Genomic DNA, 17,672 nt, shown 5'->3' with positions numbered 1-17,672 from the left:
GGCTTCTGCCCCAGGCACTAGAGTGGCTCTGGTCGCGGCAGAGCGACCCCCCGGAGGGGCAGAGCATCGCCCCCTGGTGGGCAGAGCGTCACCCCCTGGTGGGCGTGCCGGGTGGATCCCGGTCGGGCGCATGCGGGAGTCTGTCTGACTGTCTCTCCCCATTTCCAGCTTCAGAAAAATACAAAAAAAAAAAAAATAATAATAATAATAATCAACATTTCCTCAAGGGCACCAAGCACAGACCCGAGGAGCCACCACACAGCTCAAGATACAGGAGTGTCTACAGTCCCAGGTTTCCTCCTCATCTGTCCCAGTTCTAGGACTCTGAGGTCCCCGCTATTCTGGCCCCTATCACAGTAGATTAGTTTCATCTGTTCTAGGGCTTTATTTACATGAAATCACACACTTTTTTTAATCTTTTGTGTTTTGTGTCTTGCACTCAGCATGATCAGTTCAGTTTCAGTATTTTCCACACAGTTCTCCAGGGTTGTTGCTATGCCGACTTCCTGCCAGCAGTAGCTGAGAGTTCTGTTGCTCCATAATCTTATCAAAATTGGTAAATTTTAATCTCTCTCTTCATCAGAAAACTTGATTGTATATAGCAAAGAGCTCTGTTGTCAAGCTGAATCTACATGCCATGACACGGCAGTAGCTGGGGTGGGAGCGTCCCAGAGCCAGCCTGTTTTCTGACTATCCTATATTGAAATATTAGCCTTAGTTCTGACTTTTTTCCTATCAGCTTCTTTAAGAAGTTAAAGTGACTCTGGAGTTAATTGGCAATATGTTGCTGGCTTGCGTCCATCCACTGACGACAGCTCACAGCCATCTAGAAAACTTAGGACTTCTAAAAGGTTTTTATCCCTGGAACTGAATGCACAGGCACTGTACTTTCCAGAGACAATAAACTGTTGGTGGTGCGGAGGGTGTTTAGACAAGAAAGTCCATAGCCACGTGGGATCTGGAAACAATCAGGAGAGGGAAGTTGAGTAATGATGGAGAAGTGGCTGTTTTGCAGCCATGAAAATTAGGCCTGAGAGAATGTTGGATAATATGAAGTTATTCAGTCTATTGTTTAAAGAAGACAGTTGATTATGGGACAGAACGTAAGAAGCCATCCCACTCTACCCCCATGGGAGTTTGTGTGGGTGCCAGGCATCGCTGCTGGGGTGGCCTCTGCCTCACCCAGCCCATATTGCACACATATCCCTGGGAGGGGGTGCCAACAGCAGCTGCCAGGCTCTGAGTCAGCAGGGCCTGGGGTAGGGGGAAGGGAAGGGGCCTCACGTGGCTGGGCCTGAGCTACCTCGTGAGGCCTCCTGGCTCTCAGCCCTGCAGGAAGTGAGGCCGTTTGAAAGGGCGAATCACACATGGACTAGTCCTCCTGGGACCCAGCCAGGACTACTTTCATGGGCCCTGAGCCTCCCTGAGGGGATGGCCAGTGGAGAGAGCTTCCTGGGTTGGGACTGGGAGCACTGAAGAAGGCATCAACCAACCGGGAGGGAAGAAGTTCCCAGGCTTGGGTAGTTGGGGGTAAGTAGTGCTGGGTATATGGCCTCATGGAGTTGAGGGCAGGAGCTGAGCCAGCCCCTGGGGTGGACTGGAGGCAACAGTGGAAGAAAGGGAAACCCAAGGGGAGAGACAGGAACAGACTAAAACCTATTTCTGTTGACGCGCACACCTTCCTTAGCACATGTGTAACATGGGAGAAGTTATTTGATTTCGCTGTGCCTCAATTTCCTCACCTGTAAAATGGAGATATAAAGCCCCTCCTTCAAAGCAATGTGGATTATATCAAATGAGTTGGTGCATGCAGAACACGCAGAACAGGGCCACCGATAGCAAATGCCATCTAAGAGTCTACTAGGGCTGTTATGACTGAGGGTGTGTAGGGATCAGACAGGTAAGAGAATGATCCTAAAACCATTCATACTGCTCACAAAAATTAGGGAATATTTTATCACTTCATATTCATTTTGAAGATATCCCCTAATTTTTGTGAGCAGTATAATTTAAAAAAGGACAGCCTGACCAGGTGGTGGCGCAGTGGATAGAGTGTTGGACTGGGATGTGGAGGACCCAGGTTCAAGACCCCAAGGTCACCAGCTTGAGCGCGGGCTCATCTGGTTTGAGCAAAGTCTCACCAGCTTGGACCCAAGGTCGCTGGCTCAAGCAAGGGGTTACTCGGTCTGCTGTAGCCCCCCCATCAAGGCACATATGAGAAAGCAATCAATGAACAACTAAGGAACCGCAACGAAGAATTGATGTTTCTCATCTCTCTCCCTTTCTATCTGTCCCTCTCTCTGACTCTCTCTCTGATACACACACACACACACACACACACACACACACACACACACACACATAAACGAAGGACAACCTGGGTATTCCCTCCCCTTTTTGCAGATAGAAAAGCCAGTGGATGATGGGTTAAAAACCTAGCCACTGTATTTAGGAGGCAGGTGGCCTACTGCACAAGTCTGTGTAACAAGAAGCTGTGAACAGGGGTTCGGGTGACAACAGAGGAAGAAGGCATCTGGGTGACCCATGGGAGGCTGCCCACACAGGTAAGGTGACCAATCGTCCTCCTTTAAGGAAGACAGTCCTTCTTTTGTAAGTTCCATCCTCCCTCAAAAAGTGTCCTCCTACATGTCCTCCTTTCTTTTTTTTTTTTTTTTTTACAGAGACAGAGAGTCAGAGAGAGGGATAGACAGGGAGAGATGAGGAAGCATCAATCATTAGTTTTTCGTTGCACATTGCGACACCTTAGTTGTTCATTGATTGCTTTCTCATATGTGTCTTGACCGCGGGCCTTCAGCAGACCAAGTAACCCCTTACTCAAGCCAGCGACCTTGGGTCCAAGCTGGTGAGACTTTGCTCAAACGAGATGAGCCCGCGTTCAAACTGATGAGCTCGGGGTTTCGAACCTGGGTCCTCGGCATCCCAGTCTGTCGCTCTGTCCACTGCACCACCACCTGGTCAGGCTGTCCTCCTTTTTGATATTGGAAGACTAATCTGTAAATGTCCATATTCGATCAATGCAGAGTGGATCCATTGCGTGTGATGTGACGTATTTGTATTTGACATGACGATTTGTCAAGGATCAATACAGTGTGGCGAAACACGATTATGAGATGCATACACTCCACACAGGAGACCTTGCGACAGCTCACGATATACCAAGCACGCAAATGGCTTTGTGTACTTCTTACTGAAACACGACACGCACATACGACATTGTAGACTCACGGTTATTTCTTTCTCAGTGAATATTCAATCATAGACAGGTACGTACAATTCATATTTTATTCATTCATTATCTATTTAATAATTTCCAGCCTGACCTGTGGTGGCGCAGTGGATAAAGCATCGACCTGGAAATGCTGAGGTCGCCAGTTCGAAATCCTGGGCTTGCCTGGTCAAGGCACATATGGGAGTTGATGCTTCCAGCTCCTCCCCCTTCTCTCTCTCTGTCTCTCCCTCTCTCTCTCTCTCTCTCTCTCTCCCTCTCCTCTCTAAAATAAATAAATAAATAAAAAATTTTTAAAAATATTAAAAAAATAATTTCCAAGTACGTATACTTTTATTTACAAGTATTTTCCCAAAATTCAAGTTTTAAAGTGGAAATCTAACCTTAAACCATATCTGTTAATAATGCATTTTGATTAAATAGTTGCATAAAACAGACATTTTTTTAAAAGATTTTATTTATTTATTTTGGGGGGGAGAGAGAGAGAGAGAAGGGGGGAGAAGTAGGAAGCATCAACTCCCATATGTGCCTTGACCAGGCAAGCCTGGGGTTTTGAACCAGTGACCTCAGCATTGCAAGCCAATGCTTTATCCACTGTGCCACTATAGGTCAGGCAAACAGACATTTTTTAATTAGAAAATTTTAAATACACCCAAATATCATTTCAAATTAGTGGTTTTGTTTGATATTTAGTTTTACTAAATGAGTATTATTTTTTGTATATTTTGAAATTAGAAGTGGGGAGGCAGTCAGACTCCCACATGCCGCCCAACTGGGATCCACCTGGCATGCCCACCTGGGGACGATGCTCGGCCCATCTAGGCATTGTGCAGCCGGAGCCATTCTAACACCTGAGGCAGAGGCCATGGAGCTGTCCTCAGTGCCTGGGCCAACTTTGCTCCAGTGGAGCCTTGGCTGCAGGATGGGAAGAGAGAGATAGAGAGGAAGGAGAAGGGGAAGGGTGGAGAAGCAGATGTGTGCCCTGGCTGGGAATCGAACCTGGTACTTCCACACACCAGGCCGATGCTCTACCACTGAGCCAACTGGCCAGGGAATGAGTACTTTTTCTTACAATTATTATTAAAAATTAATAGGCATGTGTGCAGCCAGTAGGCACAGCCGCCATTACAGCCGCCTAGCCCATGCAGGTTCGCATTGGATTTGGACAGATGGTAATGAAACAACGGAGCCACAGACTGGTGGGCCATCATCTTTAATCCTAGCTTGCACCCGGCAGGCAAGTAAAAACACACACTGGGCTCCAAAACCCACTCATTCAGTGCTCACAAAGCTACTGACTTATCCGAGTTTCCTAGAATCAAAGATTTCTAGCTCACCAGACTTAGTCACTTCTGTTCCCCATCTCCTTCCTTCTCCCTGCACAAACTCTGCACAAGCTGGCTTCTCCCTCAGCACTCCACCATATTGGCTGCTTCTCCTGGCCTCCTCCACGTGGCCTTTCTCTGCTCTGCTCTCTAATGCTAATCTCAGGAACCGAGAGCAAGCTCCCATTCTGCCCCCATTTTATTGTGTAGAAATCAAAACTTTTAATCCAATATACAAAATAGGGAAGCCTCTAATACAAAGTCACTTATCTGGGGCATGATGGGATTGCACCACCCCACATCAAAAAGGGTGGGAGCCTGACCTGTGGTGGCACAGTGGATAAAGCGTCGACCTGGAAATGCTGAGGTCGCCGGTTTGAAACCCTGGGCTTGCCTGGTCAAGGCACATATGGGAGTTGATGCTTCCAGCTCCTCCCCCCCTTCTCTCTCTCTGTCTCTCCTCTCTCTCTCTCTCTCTCTCTGTCTCTCCCTCTCCTCTCTAAAAAAATGAATAAATTAAAAAAAAAAGAAAATATTAAAAAAAAAGGGTGGGAAAGGCTTAGTCTTAAAACCAAGCCCCAGGCTACAAGGATCCTGCCTGCCCACAGCCCGCCCCCAACACACATTAATATCACCTGGGCAACTGGCCTCCACGTGGGCAGCGCCATCTTTAACAAAGTGAGCATAATATTTATATATTTTATCTGCTCAACAGCGTGTAAGCATAATTACAATGTAAAATATTACAAATATTTTTATTATGCACTTATCATATTATAGTGTATTATTATTGCAATGAATAAAATGTTTCTTTTATTTATGATATTGTTTTCTTCAATTTATTTTTGTCCTTCTTTTCATGTAAAATAAGTTGGTCACCTTACACACAAGGCAATGTCATCTCTGAGCTGGCCCAGGGAATGGGAGAGGAATGAAGGAGAATGCTTGCCTGACTTTGGTCCCCTTAGGGCAACCAAATCTATTCAGTCTCAGTTGACCTGTGTTCTCAAAAAAGCAAATCCTCTCACTCTCTTAGTTTCCTGTTCTAATCTTTGAGAAATGACTAGATATCCTTATCCAGGAATCAATCAAAAAACCTACTGACTGAGGTTGACAGATTCCACCTAATTGCTCTTCCCACGCCCAGAAATAGGTGGTGGCTTGACTGTGGTCTGAAGGATCTCTGAAAGTCATTGATAAGGCTTTACAGCTGTTAATAACCAAAGAGGCTGTCCCAGGGAATGATCTCCCTGTCTCTAGAGGTGTGTAAGCAGGACTTGGGGTTTGGTCCTGATGTCTGGGAGAAGCAGCAGAACTTTCCAAGCTGTCCATCAATATTTCAGGACCCTGCTGTGCTTGGGTAAGTGGTAATGGAACCTCTTTTCCAAATTCAGTCAGTAACAGTCACCAAGTGTGTCCTAGTGGTGGGTGACAAGGAGGATCAGAAGAGACAAGCACCAGGCTGCCTGCCCCAATGGTGCAGGTCTCACCCTGACTTGAGTATAGAGCAGCGGAGGGTCGGGTGTAGGGAAGGGGCCAGTGTGAGGGTCTGTAGGCAACCTGCCCAACTCAGAAGACCACTGAGAAGAACAGAATTGGGCGTGAGCCAGAGGGCAGGGAGGGAAACTGACACAAGGTGTGGCCACTAGCCCCATATGGGCAGGTGGGCCAGATCTCACATCCAGCCATCTATCTGCTTCTTCAAGCTCCTTTAAAGTTTTTGTTATGCTTTATTTAAATTTCTTTTTCTTCCTTCTCTTGTCTGTCTCTCTCACATACACACCCTTCTATCCATATCCTACAAACCCACATCTGTACATATTAACTGTGGGCCTAACCTCGCCACATTATTTAGGATAACCAGTATAAAAGCCTTGCGCATGTGAACATGCACACACATTGCCTCCAACACACTTCGACTGTCCAGTTTGTTTTCAGGGAGGGCCTTATAACCCTGTGAAGCACAGGAAGTTTGGCCTGTCCGTCCCTCTGCCTCTGGATTAATAGCTGTCAACATTGATTGATTTGCTCAGTGCCAAGCTCCCTCCTGCCCACTCACACGCTGCCTCACTTAGGAACGAGTTAGGCTGCATGTAACAGAAACCTCACAAAGCACAAATTAAAGTATGTGTTCCTCACTCAGCAAGAAGACTCTAGGCCTGACCTGTGGTGGCGCAGTGGATAAAGCGTCGACCTGGAAATGCTGAGGTCACCGGTTCGAAACCCTGGGCTTGCCTGGTAAAGGCACATATGGGAGTTGATGCTTCCAGCTCCTCCTCCCCTTCTCTCTCTCTGTCTCTCCTCTCTCTCTCTCTCTCTCTCTCTGTCTCTCCCTCTCCTCTCTAAAATGAAAAAAAGAAGACTCTGTGGCATACACTGGCTGAGGGCTATAAAAAGTCAGGAATGGGGCCCTGGCCGGTTGGCTCAGTGGTAGAGCATCGGCCTGGCGTGCAGAAGTCCTGGGTTCGATTCCCAGCCAGGGCACACAGGAGAAGCGCCCATCTGCTTCTCCACCCCTCCCCCTCTCCTTCCTCTCTGTCTCTCTCTTCCCCTCCTGCAGCCGAGGCTCCATTGGAGCAAAGATGGCCTGGGCGCTGGGGATGGCTCCTTGGCCTCTACCCCAGGCGCTAGAGTGGCTCTGGTCGCAACATAGCGATGCCCCGGAGGGGCAGAGCATCGCCCCCTGGTGGGCAGAGCGTCACCCCCAGGTGGGCGTGCCGGGTGGATCCCGGTCGGGCGCATGTGGGAGTCTGTCTGACTGTCTCTCCCCGTTTCCAGCTTCAGAAAAATACAAAAAAAAAAAAAAAAAGTCAGGAATGGCAACTGAGTCTGCCCCTCTTATCTGGACACATCATCTGGGTGCCCCATGGCCCTCAACATAGTGGTTCAGGTCAGCTTCTCAATGCTGTTTCCTCCACGCACCTCACACAGGTTGGCCCCACAGTGGCCTGGGACTTGGACTGCACTCACTGCCTGAGGAGTGGACAGAAGCAGGACTACTGTGTTCCAGACGCCAGGTGGCCTCCAGCGACCAGAGCCGTGTGCCAGTTCTCTGCTGTAATCAGCTGGCATACATGAGTCCTGGCTGAGAGCGATAGGAACGGGGGACCAGGAATTGAGCCAAAATGATCCCCAGACTTACGGCTGAGGCCCCATACTCTCTGAGCCTGCCCCTCCACATACAAAAATATTTCTATGTTGTACCTGTGCCTGCCCACATGCCCTGGCCAGCCCCTGGCTACCTCCTCTAGCCTCCCTTCAGTGGCCCCTTGCCCAGGTCCTATGGCCAGAAGGACCCTTGGAGGGCCCTAGTGCCAGCGTCCCTGCCCTGTTGGTCGTTCCTTCAGTCATCAAGAAGTGTGTTTGAGTTGGCTCCAGGCCTGCCTTGTGCACGGCTCTGGGGAGTGAGGCGAGGCGCCATAGCCAGGCTGAACCCCATGAGAGACCCACTACCGCAGGCAGACCCTGGGTGGAAAGGGGACACCTGATAGCTAGTGGACAATTTAGACAGGAAAGCTTCTCCTAAGTTTTTGTCTGAGCACATTCTGAAGGGCAAAAAGGGGATGGAAGCGCCTTCCAGGCTGAGGGAATAGCCAGTGCAAGGGTTCTGAGAAACAGAACACTGGGCCCGTCTGCGGAAGCTCCAGCATCTCACCTGCCAAGAGGTAAAGGAGTATGTGTGTTTGTGTGTGTGTGTGTGTGGGGGGGGGCACCCAGGGCAGGCTCTGAGACCCCAGACAGACCTTGCGAGGCCCCAAACACCTCTAGGCCAACCCCCAGTTGGGGCTTATACCCACTGCAGAGCTCTGGAAGCTGGCACCTGGTTGTGCCCCTTTCAGGTTTAAGGTATAAAAGTCTCCTCACTATGCCTTTGATGGCAAGGAGGGAGCTTGTCAGAAGTGGGAGTGCGAAAGGAAAAACTGGTCAGCCCACTAACTCCTGTGGACTTCACTGGGGCCCAACGAACTGACTGACCTGCCGGGGACATGCAGCTGGGCTGGGACTAGAGTTTGAGTCGTTCTACTCTAGAGGAAGTCCTAGTCTTAATCTACTGCAGGAACTCACAACTCTGAATTCCTCCTCCAAACCGCGTAAATAGACGTATTTCCCTTAAAAGTCATAATTTCCGGGAATCGGCATTTTATCAGACGTCCCAATGATTCCCACGTATGCCAGTTTGAGAACTCGGTCCTGCACGTTCAGGTCCCGCGAGCCTGACAAGACTGGTAGGAACCGCGGGACTCTGAACCCCGCCCTCTGGCGACGACTCGGCCACCCGGCCTCTTCCCGAAAATCCACGGGACGGGCCGCTGCGCCCCCTCGCGGCCGCCAGATCCGGTGGCCTAAGCCCCGCTGGTTTGAGGCTTCGAGCAGGAACCCACCGTACCCGGTCCAGGAGTGACGGGCGTGCGCACGCCCCTTCGTGCACGCGCCCGCAACTCTTGTGCGCAGGCGCCTAGAGGCCAAGCAGCCGCCATTTCTCCCTGGCTGCTGACCGAAGTACCCTGTTAAAAGTCTGCGGGAGCAGAAGGAAGGGTAAGTACGACGCCTCGAGGACAGCGACTCAGGCCTGAAGGGGTAGCATACTCAAGGCGGTATGCTCTGCTTAGACCTGGCCGACTGGAGCAAGGAACTACAATCCCCAAAATGCACTGCGCTGCAGGGTTGCGCGAGGCAGTGACGTAAAGAGTCTTTGCTGCTACCATTTCTCTATGCGGGGTACGTGGTGGGGAGGTCTGTTCGTTTTTCTTGTGGTTAGAGAGTCTCTGAAAGTCGGTGTCAGGTCGACTGACTCTGGTTCTGAAAGTGCCTTCGCGAACCATCTTGTTTGACCAGTTTAAATCGACAATATATTTACACTTAACTACAGGTATCTGCATACTGTGTACCTGCTGCCTTTGAACCCTGGCTCTTTATTTTGAAATAATCTCAAACTTACAGAAACTCTTAAGAATTTTTTTTTAACAAAGAACTTCTATATCCCTTTTATAACTAAGTTAGTTGCAGATATGATGCCCCTTTACCTCTATGTTTAGAGGTATATCAGTGTGTGTTTTGTAGAAAGGACATTACCTATCGTGCAAAATCAGGAAATACTGACTTTTTATTTATTTATTTTAATACAGGGACAGAGAGTCAGAGAGAGGGATAGATAGGGACAGACAGACAGGAATGGAGAGAGATGAGAAGCATCAATTATCAGTTTTTCGTTTTGACACCTTGTTGTTCATTGATTGCTTTCTCATATGTGCCTTGACCATGGGCCTTCAGCAGACTGAGTAACCCCTTGCTCGAGCCAGCGACCTTGGGTCCAAGCTGGTGAGCTGTTTTTGCTCAAGCCAGATGAGCCCGCGCCCAAGCTGGGGACCTGGGGGTCTCGAACCTGGGTCCTCTTCATCCCAGTCCGACGCTCTATCCACTGTGCCACTGCCTGATCAGGCCAGGAAATACTGATTTAAACTATAATCTAGGCCCTGGCCGGTTGGCTCAGCGGTAGAGCGTCGGCCTAGCGTGCGGAGGACCCGGGTTCGATTCCTGGCCAGGGCACATAGGAGAAGCGCCCATTTGCTTCTCCACCCCTCCGCCGTGCTTTCCTCTCTGTCTCTCTCTTACCCTCCCGCAGCCAAGGCTCCATTGGAGCAGAGATGGCCCGGGCGCTGGGGATGGCTCTGTGGCCTCTGCCTCAGGCGCTAGAGTGGCTCTGGTCGCAACATGGCGACGCCCAGGATGGGCAGAGCATCGCCCCCTGGTGGGCAGAGCTTCGCCCCTGGTGGGCGTGCTGGGTGGATCCCGGTCGGGCGCATGCGGGAATCTGTCTGACTGTCTCTCCCTGTTTCCAGCTTCAGAAAAATGAAAAAAAAAAAAAAAAAATTAAACTATAATCTAACTTGTAGTCTGTATTTAACTGCTTCCAGTTGTCCTAATAATGCCCTTTATTGAAACTATCTTTTTCTTGGCCCGAAGTCCCGTCCAGGAACATATATTGCCTTTAGCTGTCTTGTTTCTTTAGTCACTGTCAACCTGGAGCAGCTCCGGAACTTCCTTTGACTCTCATGAGTTTGACATTTTTTAATATTTCTGGCCAGTTGTTTTGTAGAACTGAATTTGGGGTTGTCAGATTTCTTCACCATCAGACTGTTATGGGCAGAAACGATACTGACCAGCCTGTTATTCAGAGCCTGGGAGTGTGTTTTGGGTAGCCGAGGAGAACCCGTGACCGGCCACACCAGTCTTTAAACATAGTTCCAGACCTTGCGAGGTCAGACCTTTTTTTTTTTTTTTTTTTTTACAGAGACAGAGAGAGAGTCAGAGGGATAGACAGACAGGAACAGAGAGAGATGAGAAGCATCAATCATTAGTTTTTTCGTTGCGCGTTGCAACACTTTAGTTGTTCATTGATTGCTTTCTCATATGTGCCTTGACCGCGGACCTTCAGCAGACTGAGTAACCCCTTGCTGGAGCCAGCGACCTTGGGCTGAAGCTGGTGAGCCTTGCTCAAACCAGATGAGCCCGCGCTCAAGCTGGTGACCTCGGGGTCTCGAACCTGGGTCTTCCGCATCCCAGTCCAACGCTCTATCCACTGTGCCACCGCCTGGTCAGGCAAGGCCAGACCTTTTCTGTGGTTGCCTCCCTTGTTGGGGTTTCACACTTACCTCACCCAGGTGTCTGGCTTCCCTGCAGCACTCACCCTGGAGCCATGGTCCATGCCTTCCTCATCCACACCTTGAGGGCCCCACAGGCTGAGGATACAGGCCTTTGCCGAGTGCTCTACTCCTGTGTCTTTGGTGCGGAGAATTCACCTGATGACCCACGACCACATGGTGCTGAGAGGGACAGGCTTCTTCGCAAGGAGCAGATTTTGGCGGTGGCCAGGTAACCACACATCCCCGTTCAGCCCCACACCTTCGTTGATCACATGCCTGATTGTGATAGGTTTTCTGGGGGTCACAGAGAAATGAGAAGACTAAGAATCAGAGAGGAAGTTTTACAGTAGCATTTTCCAAAGAGTCTTTCACAGTTGTTCACAAGTGACACATGAAAAGTTTAAAGAAAATAATAATGCTATTATTGTAGTTTTAGCTAGCGTTGATTGAGCTTGAAATATGTACTAAGCATTTATGTTCTGAGCATTTCATGTATATGAATTCATTTAATCCTTGTAGCAGTCTTTTGAAGTAAGTACAGTTATACCCATCTTACAGGTAAATAAATGAGTGAACTGAGGTGTGGGGAGTGTAAGGAGCTTATCCTGCACAAGTTTATGTGGCTGGAAAGCAATAGAGCTGGGATTTGACTGTAAGCAGGCAAACATCAGGACAGATTAGACATGCTTTGCACTGCAGGACTTCTTGGGGCCTTCACTGTACCTGTGGGTTTAATACATGTCTAAGTAGGAGAGAGAATATGGTACGTAGGAACTTTTTATGCTCAGAGCCTTCCAAAAGCTTGGGATCCAAAGAGTACAGTTTGGGAAACACTGTTCCAGATGGGGTGGCTGGCCTTGGACCTTCCCATCTCAGATGGAGTCAGCAGGTACCAGACTCTCCTGGTCTCTGCATTCTGGCTGAGGGATTAACACTCTGGGGCAGCCCTGTGTCCGATTCCTGCCACCCCCTTGTTCCTGTGGACCTCTGCTGCCTCCTGTGGCACGGAAGACCAGACAGATTCCTTTAAGACCAGCCTGTGCAAGCCTTGGTGGGATTCAAATACTGTAACAGCCAGTTCTCTGCCCTGATGACAGTTTCGAGTATTAAAAAATGATATACCAATAGGTAGTTTATTATTTCATGCATTTAAATAAGAACAATTGCCATGGCCGGTTGGCTCAGTGGTAGAGCGTTGGCCTGGCGTGCAGAAGTCCCGGGTTCGATTCCCAGCCAGGGCACACAGGAGAAGCGCCCATCTGCTTCACCGCCCCTCCCACTCTCCTTCCTTTCTGTCTCTCTCTTCCCCTCCCGCAGCCAAGGCTCCATTGGAGCAAAGTTGGCCTGAGCACTGAGGACGGCTCTATGGCCTCAGCCTCAGACGCTAGAATGGCTCTGGTTGCAACAGAGCAATGCCCCAGATGGGCAGAACATCGCCCCCTGGTGGGCATGCCGGGTGGATCCCAGTTGGGCTCATGCGGGAGTCTGTCTGACTGCCTCACCATTTCTTTTTTTTTTTTTTTTTTTTATTAAAATTTTTTTTTATTCATTTTTTTTTTTTAGAGAGGAGAGGGAGAGAGAGAGGAAGAGAGAGAGAGAGAGAGGAGAGACAGAGAGAGAAGGCGGGGAGGAGCTGGAAGCATCAACTCCCATATGTGCCTTGACCAGGCAAGCCCAGGGTTTCGAACCGGCGACCTCAGGATTTCCAGGTCGATGCTTTATCCACTGCGCCACCACAGGCCAGGCCTAAGAAAGCGTTTTATTTTTTTTATTTTTTTAAAGCATTTTAATTTTTTTTTTTAATGTTTCCTTTATTTATTTATTTATTTATTTACAGAGACAGAGAGAGTCAGAGAGAGGGATAGACAGGGACAGACAGACAGGAACAGAGAGATGAGAAGCATCAATCATCAGTTTTTTGTTGTGACACCTTAGTTGTTCATCGATTGCTTTCTCATCTGTGCCTTGACCGCGGGCCTTCAGCAGACCGAGTAATCCCTTACTCGAGCCAGCGACCTTGGGTCCAAGCTGGTGAGCTTTTTGCTCAAACCAGGTGAGCCTGCGCTCAAGCTTGCGACCTCGGGGTCTCGAACCTGGGTCCTCCGCATCCCAGTCCAACGCTCTATCCACTGCGCCAGTGCCTGGTCAGGTGCATTTTAATTTTTTAATTAATTTATTTAGTGACAGAGACAGAGGGAGTCAGAGAGAGGGACAGACAGGAAGGTAAAAAGATGAGAAGCATCAATTCTTCGTTACGGCACCTCAGTTGTTCACTGATTGCTTTCTCATATGTGCCTTGACGGGACTACAGCAGACTGAGTGAGCCAGCAACCTTGGGCTCAAGCTGGTGAGCCATGCTCAAACCAGATGAGCCTGCACTCAAGCTGGCAACCTTGGGGTCTCAAACTTGGGTCCTCTGCATCCCAGTTCGACGCTCTATCCTTTGCGCCACCGCCCGGTCAGGCGCCTAAGAAAGAGTTTTAAAATATTTAAAAAAATATTAAATAATACCTGACAAAAAACAATAAAACTGTTATTTAGAAATTTTTATTTTATTTATTTTTTTATGTATTTATTCATTTTAGAAAGGGGAGAGGGAGAGACAGAGAGAGAGAAGGGGGGGAGGAGCTGGAAGCATCAACTCCCATGTGTGCCTTGACCAGGCAAGCCCAAGGTTTCAAACCTGCGACCTCAGCATTTCCAGGTCGACACTTTATCCACTGCGCCACCACAGGTCAGGCAATAAAACTGTTATTTAAACTGTTTCCATATTACTTCTTTTTTTTTTTTTTTTTTTTCATAAATTTTTTTATTTATTCATTTTAGAGAGGAGAGGGAGAGACAGAGAGAGAGAGAAGGGGGAGGAGCTAGAAGCATCAACTCCCATATATGCCTTGACTAGGCAAGCCCAGGGCTTCGAACTGGCCACCTCAGCATTTCCAGATTGACGCTTTATCCACTGCGCCACCACAGGTCAGGCTCCATATTACTACTTGATTGGTCTCCTCACTTGCAATTTTTTTACATATGGACGGAATGAACATTACTATAGGCACTTAGAATACACCGTTGTGCAGATGGAAGTTAAAAAAGAGTAAGGAGCCTGACCTGTGGTGGTGCAGTGGATAAAGCGTCGACCTGGAAATGCTGAGGTCGCTGGTTCAAAACCCTGGGCTTGCCTGGTCAAGGCACATATGGGAGTTGATGCTTCCTGCTCCTCCCTTTCTCTCTCTCTCTCCTCTCTAAAATGAATAAATAAATAAAGTCTTTAAAAAAAAAAAGGAGTAAGGAATGTAAATTTGTGATTTCCACATTGGGCAGCTGCTCAGTTGCCCACGTTAGAGAGAACGCTGATTACAAGTGCCATTTCAGCAACTGGTTCACCAAACTAAAAAATTAGGTATCGATTCTGCCTAACTGTTGTGAACTGGCTGAATCCCACCACTGTGTGCAAGGCCCAAATTGGAGGTCAATTCAGGAGGCATCAGAGAGTGCTTTCAAAAGCCTGAATGGCCTGACATGTGGTGGCGCGGTGGATAAAGCGTTGACCTGGAAATGCTGAGGTCGCTGGTTCGAAACCCTGGGCTTGCCTGGTCAAGGCACATATGGGAGTTGATGCTTCCAGCTCCTCCCCCCTTCTCTCTCTCCTCTCTCTCCCTTTCTGTCTCTCTCTCTCTCTCCTCTCTAAAAATGAATAAATAAAATAAAATAAAATAATAAAATAAAAAAATTTAAAAAGCCTGAATGATCAAGTGAAGGTTTTTCTTTTCTATTTGGAGAGGGTTGCAGGATGGGATAAGGATGGCAATTTTTGATGGCGCAGGTTGGGTGTGGCTTTTACACCACTTCTCACTGGTTGCTTTTCTTCATGTTGAGGAGACCTCTGTGTAGCAGGTGGGTCAGGATCTTCTTCCCCTGGTGTCCTTCTCCAGCCCAAGCAGCTGTGTTCAAAATCTGCCTTCTCTTGGCCACACTGACTGAAATGATTTAGGGCCTGGAGGCGGGAGCCTGGATTTCTGTTCCAGCTCACACTCCCTTCTGTGGTGCAGGGCAGGTCATTTAGTCTCTAGGGCTCAGCTTCTCCATCTGAGATATGGGGATAATGGCAACTCCAAGTGTGGTCATGAGGATGACAGAAGTTGGTGACCTGCCCACTCTCCCCAGGCAGGTGGAATGCATGTGCCAGCTGCAGCAGCAGGCATCTGGCCGGCCCCCTCCGGACCTGCAGCCCCAGTCCTCAGATGAGCCAGTGCTTCTGCATGAGGCCCCACGAGGGGCCTTCCGCCTGGCGGCAGGGGACCCGTTCCGGGAACCTCGGACGGTGGTGTGGCTGGGAGTGCTCTCGTTAGGCTTTGCCCTGGTGCTGGATGCCCACGAGAACCTACTGCTGGCCGAGGGCACGCTCCGGCTGCTGGCACGCCTCCTCCTCGACCACCTCCGGCTGCTGGCCCCTGGCGCCAATCTCCTGCTGCGGGCTGACCGAATCGAGGGCATCCTCACCCGCTTCCTGCCCCATGGTCAGCTGCTCTTCCTCAACGACCAGTTTGTCCAGGGTCTGGAGAAGGAATTCAGTGCTGCCTGGCCCCGTTGACCCCTCATTGGATGGACTTCTTGAGAGCACAGGAAGGAAGGACAAGGACGTGTGGACCCACAGCCAGGTGAAACTCGGCCTCCACCTCCACCTCAGTCTGCCTCCTGCTCGGGTGTGCTGCCACCGTCGGGACAAGTGGGTGGGACAGGCTGGCGGAAAAGGGGGGAGGGCGGAAGGTGGAGGGGAGGAATCACAGAACCCTCAGTGCCTGGAGCTGCTGCATGGTTTATTCGGACTGCCACGGTGGGCCAGCCCTGCTTGTCCTTGACCGCTTTCTCCCATACCCAACAACCAGCCCCATACCGTCCACCAGCCCCTACTGCTGGGGCAGTGAGGAGCAGCTGCCTGGGCTTGGCCTACCTCCTCCTCCCAAACCCAGAGTCCTCGCAGTGCAAGAGGAGTGAGACTCAGCTCCATCATGGTTCACATGATGTCAGTCATTCAGGGGGACTCTGTATGTGCCTGTGGGCCCAGCCATGCCCACCAGACAGCCTCAAGATGAGCATGGGCTTCCCTCATCTTCAGGGAGAGGTGTGTCAGGTGGGTGTAAGAAGCCTGGCCTGGATGACGTCATCTTTCTAATTTTGAATTAAAAGCACTGACTATATCATTTTGTCATTGATCTCAAGGTTGGGAGGGGACCCCAGGTTGTGGTGGTTCTGCTCAGTGTTGCTTGTGTTGAAGGAGGAGAAACCAGTAGAATGCAGAGGAGAGGGAGCCTGCAATGTCTGGGGTCTTACACTCCAGCCCGTGACCTCAGTGTTCTGACTGAGGGAACAAGGGCAGATAGAAAAGTTTGAAAAATAACAAACCAAGGCTATGGACCTTGCTTGTTATCAGTTCCTGGAAATGAACTTGCAGCTCCAGTAATAAGAATGAGTGATAGGATTATCAAAGACAGACCCTCCAGCCTCCTCTCCCCTTCCCCTCCCTAAGACATGAAAGTCATGTAGGCCTGCAAACAGGGAAGTCATAGAACTCGGGCATTTGTCATGTGAAAGCTAACACTGTAAAGGATGTAAGAAATCTAACATATAAGATGTAAGAAATCTAACTTCGGGGAGTGTGAAGCCAGGGGCTGCCATTGTGGCCATTCACATGCAGGTTTGCATTTGATTCAGACAGAGTAATGAAACAATGGAGCCAAGAACTGGTGGGCCTGTAAAGCCAGTAGCCGCCATCGTGGCCATTCACATGCAGGTTCGCATTGGATTCGGACAGTCGGTAAAGAAACAACGGAGCCACAAACTGGTGGGCCATAGTCTTTAATTCTAGCTTGCACCCGGCAGGCAAGTAAAAACATACACTGGGCTCCAAAACCCAATCACATTCAGTGCTCACAAAGCCACTGACTTATCCGAGTTTCCTAGAATCAAAGGTTTCTAACTCACCAGCCTTATTCTCCTCAGTTCCCCATCTCCTTCCTTATCCCAGATACTCTACACAAACTGGCATCTCACTCAGCACTCCGCCATCTTGGCTGCTTCTCCTGGCCACATGGCCTCTTTCCGCTCTCTGCTCTGCTCTCTCCTCTAATGATAACCTCAGGAACCAAGAGCGCAAACTCCCGTTTTGCCCCCACTTTATACTGTAGCTTCACAACCTCTAATCCAATATACAAAGTAGGGAAGTCTCTAATACAAAGTCACTTCTCTGAGGCATGATTGGATTGTACCACCCCACATCAAAAAGGGTAGGAAAGGCTTAATCCCAAAACCAAGCCCCAGGCTACAAGGATTCTGCCTGCCTTTAGCCCACCCAACACACATTAATATCACCTGGGCGTCGGCCTCCTTGTGTTATCTTTAACAAAGTGAGCATAATACATTTTACCTGCCCAACAGGGCCATTACCTTTAATCCTAG

General features: G+C 49.3%; 1 protein-coding gene across 5 annotated transcripts; it reads left to right on the top strand.

Annotated features, from left to right (window-relative positions):
• The first annotated feature begins 1,420 nt into the window (after positions 1–1,420).
• AP5S1 (adaptor related protein complex 5 subunit sigma 1) lies at positions 1,421–16,534 on the top strand. 5 transcript variants are annotated; one of them, XM_066234295.1, is made up of 4 exons: positions 1,421–1,530; positions 7,504–8,237; positions 11,254–11,445; positions 15,381–16,533. In XM_066234295.1, exons 3-4 carry the CDS (start codon positions 11,270–11,272, stop codon positions 15,805–15,807), a joined length of 603 nt encoding a protein of 200 aa, XP_066090392.1. In that variant the 5' UTR covers positions 1,421–1,530; positions 7,504–8,237; positions 11,254–11,269; the 3' UTR covers positions 15,808–16,533. The 5 variants fall into 5 exon arrangements, with proteins under 5 accessions (XP_066090392.1, XP_066090396.1, XP_066090391.1 ...); XM_066234299.1 differs by lacking the exon at positions 7,504–8,237 and having other exon boundaries at positions 1,463–1,530; positions 15,381–16,534; XM_066234294.1 differs by lacking the exons at positions 1,421–1,530; positions 7,504–8,237 and adding an exon at positions 9,005–9,108 and having other exon boundaries at positions 15,381–16,531.
• The last annotated feature ends 1,138 nt before the right edge of the window (positions 16,535–17,672 follow it).

This window comes from Saccopteryx bilineata, chromosome 6 (assembly GCF_036850765.1).
Source record: "Saccopteryx bilineata isolate mSacBil1 chromosome 6, mSacBil1_pri_phased_curated, whole genome shotgun sequence".
In the NCBI taxonomy this organism is placed as follows: Eukaryota; Metazoa; Chordata; class Mammalia; order Chiroptera; family Emballonuridae; genus Saccopteryx; species Saccopteryx bilineata.
The sequence above is the reverse complement of the archived record's forward strand: the minus strand, read 5'-3'. Positions and strand labels throughout refer to the sequence as shown.